The sequence below is a fragment of the Podarcis erhardii genome (genome assembly GCF_964252035.2).
Source record: "Podarcis erhardii genome assembly, chromosome: Z".
In the NCBI taxonomy this organism is placed as follows: domain Eukaryota; kingdom Metazoa; phylum Chordata; class Lepidosauria; order Squamata; family Lacertidae; genus Podarcis; species Podarcis erhardii.
Window position 1 is genome coordinate 29,749,445 of NC_138504.1, and position 13,438 is coordinate 29,762,882.

A 13,438-nucleotide genomic window follows, 5' to 3' on the forward strand; every position below is an offset into this window, starting at 1 on the left:
CCATCTCCCCACCCTCTAACTCCACCCAGGGCAGCATGAGCAAGGCCGGTGGAGAGCGTGTGCCACAGCCAAAGGCGCAAGCTACTGCTGCTGTTCCTCCACCACTGCTAGAGACTGTTGGAGCCGCCAGGCTGTGCTCTTGGGCCAGCTTGGAGCCTGGCAGCATCCCTAGGCTGCCAGGGCTCCAGAGCAACACAACCTCCCAGGAAGCAGGTGATTTGAGTGCAGACAGTTCCAGGACACTAGGAACTGCTGCAGTGGGAGCCATCTTCGCGTGGAGTTCGACTTGGCTGGGCTGCAGAGATATAAGCCACCTAGCACCCCCAGGGCTGGGCTTCAGACGGCCAGGGCTCATTGAGCTGGGTGCTTTGGGTGGTCCCTTTGGATGCACAGCCGTCTCTGAAAGGTTTGTGGGGAGCCTGCAGGGGGGGAGCCTGGGGCACCAGATACCATGGGCTGCCTCCCTCCCTGTACCAGATTTGATCTTCCAACTTTGGCGCCCAGTTGGTGGTTTGGGGCAGGCATGGCAGCCTCTGGCCCAGGGACTTTGGGGGAGTGTACACCCCCAAAACCCTTCACCAATGGCAGGCAGGCAAGATGGTGCAAGCTTACCGCCTAGGCACTGAAGTTGCCATGCCTCTATCTTAGCAGCAGCCACCACCACCACTGCTGACACTTCTTCTGGAATTCTTTGTCAGGCAGACTGCTGTAGTTTTCAGGGGGAGTATTTTATAGGTAGGCTGCAAAATCATGAAGTGGGAGAGAATGGAATTTTGGTGCAGATAAGAAGTGCAAGTGTAGGTGTGTGAACATGTTTCAATACAGAAGAACTCAGTTTCTTTCTTTTTTTTACAATGCAGATAAGTCTGAGCTTTAGGATTCACCAATCGGTGTGGAAGAGAAAAGAAATTATATATTTATACAGTGGTACCTCGGGTTAAGTACTTAATTCGTTCTGGAGGTCCGTACTTAACCTGAAACTGTTCCTAACCTGAAGCACCACTTTAGCTAATGGGGCCTCCTGCTGCTGCCACGCCGCTGGAGCACGATTTCTGTTCTCATCCTGAAGCAAAGTTCTTAACCTGAAGCACTATTTCTGGGTTAGCGGAGTCTGTAACCTGAAGCGTATGTAACCTGAAGCGTATGTAACCCGAGGTACCATTGTACACTCTCTCTCAACTGTGAATACTATAATTTACGATAGGGAAATATAATTCCATGTGCAGCTAACTTGTAATGGTCACATTGTGAAATACGTAGCACTACACACAAGCCACAAAAACTACATCACACACTTCGTACATATGAAGCATTGCGCATATTTACACTCTGAATAATTTGTTGTTGAACAAGAATTTACATACCAGCCATCTATCATCAATTGTGATACAACAGAAAGAAGCCTACAAAGAACTATACTGCAAGGTTAAGAGGCAATGGAAATAAGAGTTCCAAAGAAAGCAACTAGACATGACGTAATTCACACAATTAGCAATTATGTTAACCATTTTTCCCAGAGTAAATAGCCATGCAGTAGGAGGGAGATCCAATTCAGGTCTGCAGCAGGGTACCCCACCCTCCACCAGGGTCCAGATCCAGATCCGCCCTCCTTGCCTCCCCATTACTCTAGAAATAAGCTGGAAAAAGAAGGAGAGGTTACTCTCTTAGTAAGCTGTTGCTTCTTTGGTTTGTTGCTTGCATTTACTGTATTGTTTCATTTTATTATTTCATGTTATTATGCTTACTGTAATAGTCATCTTACTATTCTGCTGGGGACATAAAGTTTATATACAATGTGTGAAATATTTACTTACATAATTTGCAAATAAATTAAATTTAGAAACCAATGTTTTACAATACAGTATAAACAAAGCACAAGCACTAGTTCAAAACAAGCACACAGGTAAGATAACCAATAGTCAACCTAGCATGTACATGTGATGAATCATCAGCATTTTAAAGAGCAATGTACATTTATTCACATATCTATTTCAGATCCCATTTCCAAGCAACCTCTTAATAACTTATTCAAAATGTTTCCATGACATAGATAATGTGCTCTACTATGAATTATTATGCTCAGAAGGGAAAATAGCATCTCTCATATGAACCAATATATGAACCAATATATCACATTAGCTAAAAAACAGGGCAACAAATCTGGTATGCTTTCCATGCAAACAACTGGTCGCAGAGCACACTTGTGGTGGTTAATAATTGCTATTATGTATAGGTGTGTTTTTGTGTGTGAGTACTCTCTCTCTACTGCACATGTAGGTAACTATGATTTCTTCCAACTTTTGCACAATGGCACTTACCACCAGGTAGGCAACATGGAACTACAACCCCACCCTCTCTGTTACCCTTCCAAAGATGCCAGGACTGCAATCTGTGACTCCTCCAGATGTTGTTCAGCTGCAACTTCCAGCATCCCTGAGTACTGACCACGTTTTGAGGAACATCTGTAACTCAGTAGTAAGGCAGTTGCCTTACATAGAGAAAGCCGGAGGGTTCAACGCCGCCCAAGCCGCTCCAGGTACAACTGGGCAAGATTCTTGCCCAAAACAATGGGCAGCTGCTGCCAATCCACACAGAGGCAACACTGGGCTAGACGACCCTCCCCACAACTCAGTACAAAGCAGTTCCCTAAGCATGGACGTGGTCTGTAGCTGGGTGGCAGAACAAAAGTGCCCAAATTCAACCCTCGACATCTTACCCTAATCTGAAGCTCCGGAGGGCTACTGGTGCAGTCAACGTTGCGCTACCGTGCACCGGTAGCACAGCACAAGGCGGCTTCCTAGCATAGATGTCAACTTTTCCCTTTTCTTGCGAGGAATCCTATTCGGAATAAGGGAACTTCCCCTTTAAAAAAGGGAAACGTTGGCAGCTATGCTTCCTAGGCGATACCCCTATTTAAAAGGGCGCCGCAAGGTCTCTGGGAAAACGTGTGCAGAGGCCGCCGACCAACATCAACCATGCCGCCGGCCCCCCGACGACCGAGGCCTGGTTCCGGCAAAAGACAGGCCGCTCAGGAGCCCTATGAGCAGCGCGCGCGGTTGGGTGGGCGTGGAAGGGGACCCGCAACTCTGATCAGTGACCGGCAAAAGGGGGGGTGGCAGGGAAGGGAGGGGACGGGTGGCAGGATCTGCGCAGGGAGCCCCGCCCCTTTCCTCTGCAGTGGCCCCGCCCCCTCGCCCGCCCGGGAAAGAAAACGGCCTCTCAGGAGGGGGCGCAGTGGAGGGGGGAGGGGGGAACGTTCGCCTCACACTGGGCATGCGCAGGCGGGAAGGGAGACACCCGGCCCTCCCCAACCTCCCTCCCTCCCCCACCCTGAGCTGCCGCTGATAAAATGACCTCGAAGAAATGGCGGGAGGAGCCGGCGGGAGGGGGGTATTGTCTAATCTGTCCTCCCGCGCCCTCTCGGCAGGCCACGCGCGTGAGGCAGAGAGGGCGATCGCCCCTCAGCTCCGGCTCCTCCCCCACCCCCCCACGCCTTCCCATTCCTCACCGCCCGCCATGGTCGGGAGAGTAGCGAGGCGCCGCCGCGTACCTCACGGGCTCCGCAGTCATCTCTCCCCAACTCCTGTCACTTTCGTTCAGGCCTGTAGAAGGCGAGCTTCAAGCCCTGGTGGGAAACAAAGCGACTGGCGCGGCCATCCCCATCGCTGCTGTCGCCATCTTGTCGGCGAGTGTGAGACCAGCCTCCTGCCGCCTTCCCTCGCCCACTCCGGTGCGCCTGATAGGTTCCCGGAGGTCCGCTTCTTTTTTTTTCATTGGACGAGGCAGAGCTCAGTCTGTTGCTAGGGTCGTTTGCGTCATCCGGGCATCGTCGCCACTCCGGATTGGCCCCAGCAGGAGCTGCCGTCATTCAAACCTGCGCATGACGTCATGGCGCGGGACGTTAGGCTGTCTCGCTCGCGCTCTGCGCTTGTGTAGCTTCAGCTCTCCAGCGTTGTCGGAGAAGGATGAGTTGAGCTTTTGACTCTGCGGCCGCACTGTCACCTGCTCTTTCCTCATCCCAAGTGAAGGTCAGCCGATTCATTTTGACCTGGCCAGAAACTTGCTTTCCCACAATACGTAGGGCCGTGGTTGTTGCCTTTTTGCAATTTTCCTTTATTGTACCGTTTAATATTCTGTGCAATAACATTAAGAAAAATAAAAACAGTCGAACACTGCCCATAACTACCCTATAGTGGCTCTTTTGTGAGAGATAATCCAGCTAGAGTTTTTTAGGTTTTTCAGATCTCATTTTTGTTTATTGCAGAAACTGTTTCCCTACAGCATGTAGCTACAGTTGCTTCTGTGTGTTTGGAATTTTCATTTATTCATTCTATAATTGTACAATAAATTTTAGAGAGGAAATAAAAGTCCAGCACTGTCCATGACTACCCCATAAGTGGCTCTTCTGTATGAGAGATAATCCAGAATTACAGGTATTAAACATATCATTTTTTCGCATATAAGATATTATTTTAACTGAGGGTAGGTAAGGTTTTTTTATTGCTGAGTACAGTATATAAAACTTAAGCTAATGGATTCGGAATCAGGGTTTTCTGCTAAATATGTTTCTTTTCTTTGGCATTTATTTTATCTATTATTCATAAATATTTAACATACAATGCTTCTCAAACCAAATTATCATACAATTGATGAAAACTTCAGTTTAAACAAAAATGAATTTAAATTTGGTGATTACAAATACAAGAAGAAACAGCAGGAAAACTATTGCCATTGCTTCTAACCAGTCAGCAATGATAGCACTGAAACCATTTTCCTTCAAAAGGGAATAATAATAATAATAATAATAATAATAATAATAATAATAATAATTTATTATTTGTACCCCGCCCATCTGGCTGGGTTTCCCCAGCCACTCTGGGCGGCTTCCATAGAAACCAAAAATACACTAAAATATCACAGATTAAAAACTTCCCTGAACAGGGCTGCCTTAAGATGTCTTCTGAATGTCAGGTAGTTATTTATCGCTTTGACATCTGATGGGAGGGCGTTCCACAGGGCAGGCGCCACTACTGAGAAGGCCCTCTGCCTGGTTCCCTGTAGCTTTGCTTCTCGCAATGAGGGAACTGCCAGAAGGCCCTCGGCGCTGGACCTCAGCGTCCGGGCAGAACGATGGGGGTGGAGACGCTCCTTCAGGTATACTGGGCCGAGACCGTTTAGAGCTTTAAAGGTCAACACCAGCACTTTGAATTGTGCTCAGAAACGTACTGGGAGCCAATGTAGGTCTTTCAAGACCGGTGTTATGTGGTCTCGGCAGCCGCCCCCAGTCACCAGTCTAGCTGCCGCATTCTGGATTAGTTGTAGTTTCTGAGTCACCTTCAAAGGTAGCCCCACGTAGAGCGCATTGCAGTAGTCCAAGCGGGAGATAACTAGAGCATGCACCACTCTGGTGAGACAGGAAATGAAATTTTGTTTGTCAATAGTGTTGTGAGTTTTGGATGTTAGCCTCCATGATGCCTGAGACCCTTGTAATTTCTGGGGTCCTGGATCCAGCAAAGGTTAAAATATAAGGGATGGATTCCATTGTTTGTCAGGTAGTTTATTTGTTTGTTAATAGCTCTAAGTACTGTTGTTAGTATAACAAAAGTAGAGCAAAGGGATGGGCCCTTCCCTCACCTGGCTGGTAGGCAAAAGCCTAAGTGTGTGACAGCTGAGAGCAGGGTAAAAGCAGAAGCTGGCTGTTTGAATACAAGCCTGTGACAATAATAATAATAATAATAATAATAATAATAATAATACATTTTTATTTATACCCCACCCTCCCCAGCCAAGACCGGGCACAGAGCAGCTAACAACCAATAATAAAAACAAGTTGATTAAAATACAATATAAAAAAAGATTAAAATACATTAAAACATTAGGATGCAGCCTCTTCACAGGAGGAGAAAGGAAAAAGAAAGAGGGGGAGGGAATCAAACTGATTCTAAGCCAAAGGCCAGATGGAACAACTATGTCTTACAGGCCCTGCGGAAAGAAATCATATCCCGCAGGGCCCTGGTCTCATGAGACAGAGCGTTCCACCAGGCCAGAGCCAGTGCTGAGAAGGCCCTGGCTCTGGTTGAGGCTAATCTAACTTCCTTAGGGCCCGGAACCTCTAGGGTGTTGCTATTTATGGACCTTAAGGTCCTCCGTGGGGCATACCAGGAGAGGCGGTCCCGTAGGTACAAGGGTCCTAAGCAGTAAAGGGCTTTAAAGGTCAAAACCAGCACCTTAAATCTGACCCTGTACTCCACTGGGAGCCAGTGCAGCTGGAAAAGCACTGGGTGAATATGCTCCCATGGCAGAGACCCTGTGAGGAGCCTCACTGCAGCATTCTGCACCTGCTGGAGTTTCTGAGACAGCTTCAAGGGCATCCCCACTTAGAGCGAATTACAGTAGTCAAGCCTGGAGGTGACCGTCACATGGATCACTGTGGCCAGGTCAGGGCGGGAAAGGTAAGGGACCAACTGCTTGATGCAGCGAAGGTGGAAAAATGTTGCCTTGGCTGTTGTGGTAACCTGTGCCTCCATGGAAAGGGAGGCATCTAGGATTACACCCAAACTCTTAACGGAAGGCAATGGTACTAATTGGGCCCCTGCAAGAGAAAGGAGTTGGTCCCTCATCCCCGTACCATCCCAACCTAGCCAGAGGACCTCTGTCTTCGAAGGATTTAGTTTCAATCGGCTCCCACGAAACCATCCAGCCTCAGCTTCCAAACATCTGGTCAGTGTGTCCGAGATCGAGTCGGTATGGCCATCCATCAGCAGATAAAGCTGAGTGTCATCAGCATATTGGTGACAACCCAGCCCAAAGCTCCGGACAATCTGGGCAAGGGGGCGTATAAAGATGTTAAAAAGCATTGGGGAGAGGATTGCGCCCTCGGCACTCCACATGGATGACATCTCCCTCCCTTGTGCCACCCTCTGTCCCCAACCAGAGATAAATGAGCACAGCCATTTACGGGCTATGCCCTGTATCCCCACGTCGGCGAGGCAGTGGTCCAAAAGATCGTGATCAACCATGTCAAAGGCTGCTGACAAATCTAAGAGAATCAGCAATCCCAACCTGCCTTAATCCAATTGTCTGCGGAGATCATTTGTTAAGGCGACCAGAGCCGTCTCGGTCCCCAAACCAGGATGGAATCCTGACTGAAATGGATTTAGAGCCGATGTTTCCTCCAGAAACCTACCAAGCAGTTCAGCAACTGCTCTCTCAATTACCTTACCCAGATATGGGAGATTTGAAACTGGGCAGTAATTGGACAGATCTAAAGAATCTAGTGAAGTTTTCTTTACGAGCAGACATACCATTGCTTCCTTCAGCTCCCCTGGGACTATGAGAAAAGCAAGACATTTTGGGTTAATAATGATACAGTGGTGCCTCGCAAGACGAAAAGAATCCGTTCCGCGATTCTCTTCGTCTAGCGGTTTTTTCGTCTTGCAAAGCAAGCCCATTGACGGCTTAGCGGATTAGCGCTATTAGCGGCTTAGCGGATAAGCGGATAAACAGCTTAGCGGCTTAGAAAAGGGGGGGGGAGGAAAAAACCCCCGCAGGAACTCGCAAGACATTTTCGTCTTGCGAAGCAAGCCCATAGGAAATTCGTTTTGCGAAGCACCTCTAAAACGGAAAACTCTTTCGTCTAGCGAGTTTTCCGTCTTGCGAGGCGTTCGTCTTGCGGGGCACCACTGTATGAGCCCAACCCTTCCAATGTACAGTAGGCTCAGGTTGTACAGACACTGCAGTCTCCGCTCCCTTATTCCAAGGAGACCAAACCCTGGGAAGTTTCTGGAACCCCTGGAATTTTGTGCAACTCTGAGATTGGGGTGGTGTGCAACAATATGATCTGAAGGGGCAAGGAATGCCACAAGCTTAGAACTCCTATGAAAGGACACTGCTCCTTACTTAAATTCTCTAATTAATGGAACCTAGGTCCTAAATTGGGATGCGGGTGGCGCTGTGGTCTAAACCACTGAGCCTAGGGCTTGCCGATCAGAAGGTCAGCGATTCGAATCCCCGCAACAGGGTGAGCTCCCGTTGCTCAGTCCCAGCTCCTGCCCACCTAGCAGTTCAAAAGCACGTCAAAGTGCAAGTAGATAAATAGGTACCACTCCTGCGGGAAGGTTAAAAAAGGTAATAAAAAAAAAGGCGTTTCTGTGCAGTGCTCGGGTTCGCCAGCAGCAGCTTAATCATGCTGGCCACATGACCCGGAAGCTGTACGCTGGCTTCCTCGGCCAATAAAGCAAGATGAGCACCACAACCCCAGAGTCGTCCGCGACTGGTCTTAACGGTCAGGGGTCCCTTTACCTAGGTCCTAAATTAAAATTAGCTGCAGGGGAAAAAAGTTAACCAAAACAGGGTCTCAAAAATACCAATTTTTAAAAAGAAATGTACAAGGTGAGCAGCTGTGACCAGAAAGAGAACAGTGCCCTCCCCAAAACTTAACCCAAACAAAATCAAAACCCTTGTCCCTAATTTTTACAACTTCTTAACCAAGCAGTGCATACTGGTATCAGTGAAAAGATACAGCAGAGGGCACAGCACTGCTGCCTATCATGGGTGGATGCAACAGGGAAGCAGGGGATTGGAAAAAGGGTGGCCTGAGGCCCCACAGAGAGACCTGTAAGGGCTGTATTTGGTCCCTGAGCCTCACATTTCCTATCCGCGCTCTAACTCAGCAACCTTAACAAACTACCATTCGCAAGGGATGCTATTTCCTACTATCATTCCAGGCAGCAAAGTGTCTTCGGCTTTTGTCACTAAACTCTGACACTCTTCTTACCAGGTAGTGCAAAATGGTGTTTGTGAAGATACAGCAGAGAGCATAGCACCGCTGCCTTTCTTGGGTGGTGGATGCAACAGGGAGATAGGGTTACCACCATCAAGGCCACACTTGACGTCATAGTACAGAACGTAAAGTTACCTGGCACTTACTCTTCTCAGATAGGCTTATGTTTTTCAAGGTATTGTGGAAAAAGATCAGCTTGGCCCTATGCTTTTGCTCTTACCTGTTCTATTTTAAAGCACTGAATAATCCTTCAGGAAGACTACCAGCCTCATTTTGTAGACAACAGCATGGTGCAGATTGCCTCACCAAATAAGGCTGTATGCATAAGCAACTGATGAAGCTGAGCTATAGTGAGCCAGACTGCTGGTCCTTCTAGCTCAGTATTGTCTACACTGACCGGCAGCAGCTCTCCAGGGTTTCAGCCAGTGCTCACCCGGTGCTGCCTGGAGATCCAGTGACTAAGCCTGGGACTGTCTACATGCAAAGCAAATGCTCTGCCACTGAGCTATGGCTCCTTGCAATTAGTTCAGGTGTGGCGGAGGATGAAAAACAGAATATGAAAAATAATAAATAAATAAATAACTTTTGTCCAAAATGTACAATTTGTTGTTAGACTGGTAAACAAAAGACAAGGTTGTTAAAGTCTCAATGACACACTGGGCAATAGATATAGGTCATAATATAGATTTTAACCTCTGGGGGAAAACTCTGGAAAAGTGATTTGAAGTTCACAGCATGTTAATTCTTTGAAGGAGAACTACTTGAAAATGATTTACATATGGTATTTAACTCCAATAAGGCTTGCTAAGATGTATAAGACTGAATCAGATAAGTGCCAGAGATGCAAAGAGGTTGAGGGAATGTTTTTTCATATGTGGTGGACTTGTAAAAGAGTGAAAGAGTATTGGGAAATGATCCATAATGAATTGAAAAATTGAGTTCTTTCTGTTGGGGATAATCCAGACTGACATTCCCAGCTGTCAAAACAGGTTATTTATGTATGCTACTACTGCGGGCCATGTTTTGTTAGCCCACAAATGGAAAAGGAGCAAGGTCCCAACCAAAGAAGAACAGCAACTCAAGTTGACATAATATGTGCAGCTTGCAGACTTAACATATAGAATAAGAGAACAAGAAGAACATACGTTTAGAGAAGATTGTGAAATGTTTATTTAATATATGGGAAATAACTGTACAGCTGAAAACGCTAGCAGCATTAAGATAAATTCAACAGTGTTAATAAGTTTTGATGGATGCAATAATGGAATACTGAATAGTATAGTCTTTGTAAAATATGCAGGCATTTATGATATGTAAAATGAACCATGGAAAGTGAATAAGAGAAGTCACTGGTATTTTGATGTAAAAATGAGTACTTTAAATTGTAAAACACAAAATTAAAATTGATTGATTGATTGATTGATTGATTAGATCTTGTACCTCTTTCTAAAACAGAAGATAGTCTTGTGTCACTTTAAAAGACAAGCACATTTTTATGCCAGAAATATTTGTGCCATAATTCAGGTCTTTAAGGAGCTGCAAGACTTTTGTTTTTGCTGCTTGAGACTATCAAGCTTAGCTCCTGGGAACTGAAACTGTATTGAAAGATCTCAAATATTGGCAAAGAACAATTGTTAAGTGTTGAGTGTGTGAGGGGCAGTGGTTGGAAGAGTGTTGGAAGAGCAGTGTTTTAGTGTATTTTTCATTTAGTGTATTTTTCATCTTTGTTGGAAGCCACCCAGAGTGGCTGGGGAAACCCAGCCAGATGGGCGGGGTACAAATAATAAATTATTATTATTATTATTATTGGACTAGAACTGGGGAGTCCAAGATTCTAATTCCTACTCGGCCACATAACTCACTGGATGACCTTGGGTGAGTCACCATGACAACCCAACCTGCCTCACAGGTTTCTTACGAGGATGAAATTGGGAAATTATGTCACTTTGTGGGAAAGGGGTAATATATACGTATATATAAATATTACACCCTATTATGGTTAACATTTGTCACAATCTTGCAGACTGCAGTTCTATGCTCCCAGAGCTAGGGATAAGCCCAGTGAAACACAACAGAACTAACATATTCACTTAGGGAGTAAGGTGTGTGAGATGGAGAGGAGGTATGATAGCCATCTTCAAATATCTGAAGGGCTGTCCCATGGAAGATGGAGCGAGCTTGTTTCCTCCTGCTCTGGAGGGTAGGACCCAAACCAGTGGATTTAAATGACAACACCATTTCCCACATGCCTTCAGTTGGTGGGCTTCATGGGCCCTAGGAAATGCAAACCAGATTTTGCAAGCATGAACTCCTTCTGTGACTGTGCTATCATATAAAAACCAGTGTGTGCTTAGTTTGTGGCCCACTTCTTAAGCCTTCGGACACACCCAAACTAATTACCGTATTTTTCACTCCATAAGACACACTTTTTTCCTCTTAAAAAGTAAGGGGAAATGTCTGTGCGTCTTATGGAGCGAATGTGTGGTCCCTGGAGCCAAATTGCCGGAGTGCGGCACACTCCTGAGCTGCTCTTTGGTGGTGGTGAGGGAGCCGCGCTGCTTTGCCAGCAGCCTCCGCTTCCCCCTGCAGCCCCAGGAAGGTTTGGGAGCAGCGGGCAGGCTGTGCGCAGATGCCCCGTGCTCCTCTTTGCTGTTCTGGCTTCGCTGAAGAGGCTTTGTGCTGCTCTGCTGAACCCAGCACAGCAAGAGGGATAGCTGCGCGGCGCCTCTTGTTGTGATGCCTTAGCCTGATCCTCCCTCATCCTTCCTCTTCTACAACATTTGATTCAGAATATTTTTTTTTCTTGTTTTCCTCCTCTAAAAACTAGGTGCGTCTTATGGTCGGGTGCATCTTATAGAGCGAAAATATGGTATTTGAATCTCATACTGAGCTCTTTCTCCCACCTCAAGAAAAGATGCTAGATAACCAGGGCTTTTTTTCCCCCAGCCAGAACTCACCAGAACTCAGTTCTGGCACCTCTCAGGTGGGCACCATGCCATTATAAAAGAAAAAGGGAGGCATTTGTGGTGAGTTCCAGGATCTCTTTTTCTAGAAAAATAGAAAAAATAGCACTGTGGATAACTGTCACAATATATTGTAACAGGATTGTAATTATGTTCACAATGCATCCTTACAAGTATTGGAAACATTAGTTTACATTATGGCATTTATTTAACATAAGGAAATTAAAACGTGGGAAACAATTCTGGTGACTTTTGGCCAAAAATGTTGATTTAGCAATAATCAATCTCTAAGCTACAACAGAACTGGCCATCTTAATACTGGAAGACACATCCAGGTAATAGACTGATCTAGCACAAGTCAGTTCATATACCTAACTTCTAAGCGTTTCAAATTACATACAGTATTAACTATTCCTCACTGCTTACCCCAGTGACTATGTGTATTTTGGGTTAAAACCGGGTTGGTTTTCTTAGCTGTCTGGGGACTTGCTTGTGTGCTTTACCATGTCCTTGATACAGTAGGCAGTCTGAAGGGGAGGAGTTGCTGCTCAGAGCAGGTGAGGCTGAAGGGAGGAGTGAGTCACTGACCTTCGAGGGAGTGGATATATCAGCCACCACACAGCTGCTCTCAGTCTCCGGGAGCTCACAACCAGGAGAGTTTGGCAGGGCATTTAGCTGAAGTGCTCGAGAGCGGACCCCAGAGAACTGCACCACAGTATACATGGCAGCAAAAAACATGGAAGTTAACGGAGGTGCTGCCGTAACTTGCGGCACCTGTCTTATGTTTGTTATTCTGCCTGAGAAGGTACAGCGCTACACATGCAGCAGGTGTAAGCTAGTTACCTTGCTGGAAGACAAGATACAACTGCTTGAAACCCAGATATCACAAGTCATTGAGAAAGATAAAAAAGCGCTGCAAACTACTGTGGAAGAGCAGCAAAGTGAGGGTACCCCTATGGAGGTAGACGAGCACCAAATGCAGAAGGCAAACCCTGGGGATGTGATGCTCAGTAGCGGAGCTGTCGGGAACCAGGCTGCTGCCCAGGTCATTTCCATGGACGTGGATCCTGTGCCACAGCAACAAAGTCAGCCGTTGCAGAACTCGGTGGTTGGACAAGGTTCAGCGAACAGAAGGATTCATGCCACTTCCCGGAAGATGAACCATTGCTTTTTTGCAGCCATGACTTGCCAGAAGACGCTTCCAAGATAATAAGAGCACAAGGGAGGCGTTGGTGGTAAGTTCTGGCACTTCTTTTTCTAGAAAAATAACACTGGGAGAAAGAGACATATGGTGGTTTTAGGTGGCTGTGTGGTGAGGGGGGGGGCAGAGGGAGCTGTGTGTATATGTGACAGAATGTCCTGAAAGGTGTGCTGTCTTCCAGGTGCAAGGATTCAAGAAGTGACAAAGAAGTTGTCAAGCCTTATCAAGCCCACCGACCACAACCCCTTCCTTCTGATCCATGTGTTTAGAAATGATACTGACAAACAATGTACAGCGTTGATACTGCCAGACATCGATATAACCTACAATGTACAGCATGGGACTATGAGACTCTAGATATGAAACTGAAAGGCTTTGGGTGGGGGGGGTGGAAGAGGAAAATATTGGAAGTACACAACTGTCTGCACAGGTGGTGTTGTCAGGAAAGGTTTGGCTTCTTGGACCATGTTCTCCACTTCCAGGGAAGAGGAC

The 13,438-nt window shown here is 46.5% G+C and overlaps 1 protein-coding gene across 5 annotated transcripts in view; it reads right to left on the minus strand.

Annotated features, from left to right (window-relative positions):
• ATRX (ATRX chromatin remodeler) overlaps positions 1–4,148 on the minus strand; it is a 98,339-nt gene extending 94,191 nt beyond the window's left edge. For 2 of the 5 annotated variants that reach the window (XM_081846875.1, XM_081846872.1), the window contains exon 1: positions 3,509–4,146. In XM_081846875.1, coding sequence (XP_081703001.1) covers positions 3,509–3,570 — 62 coding nt within the window. In that variant the 5' untranslated portion in view covers positions 3,571–4,146. Of the gene's footprint in view, positions 1–3,508 lie in introns of all 5 variants that reach the window. The other 3 variants (XM_081846877.1, XM_081846873.1, XM_081846874.1) reach the window with 3 other exon arrangements.
• Positions 4,149–13,438: the final 9,290 nt, after the last annotated feature.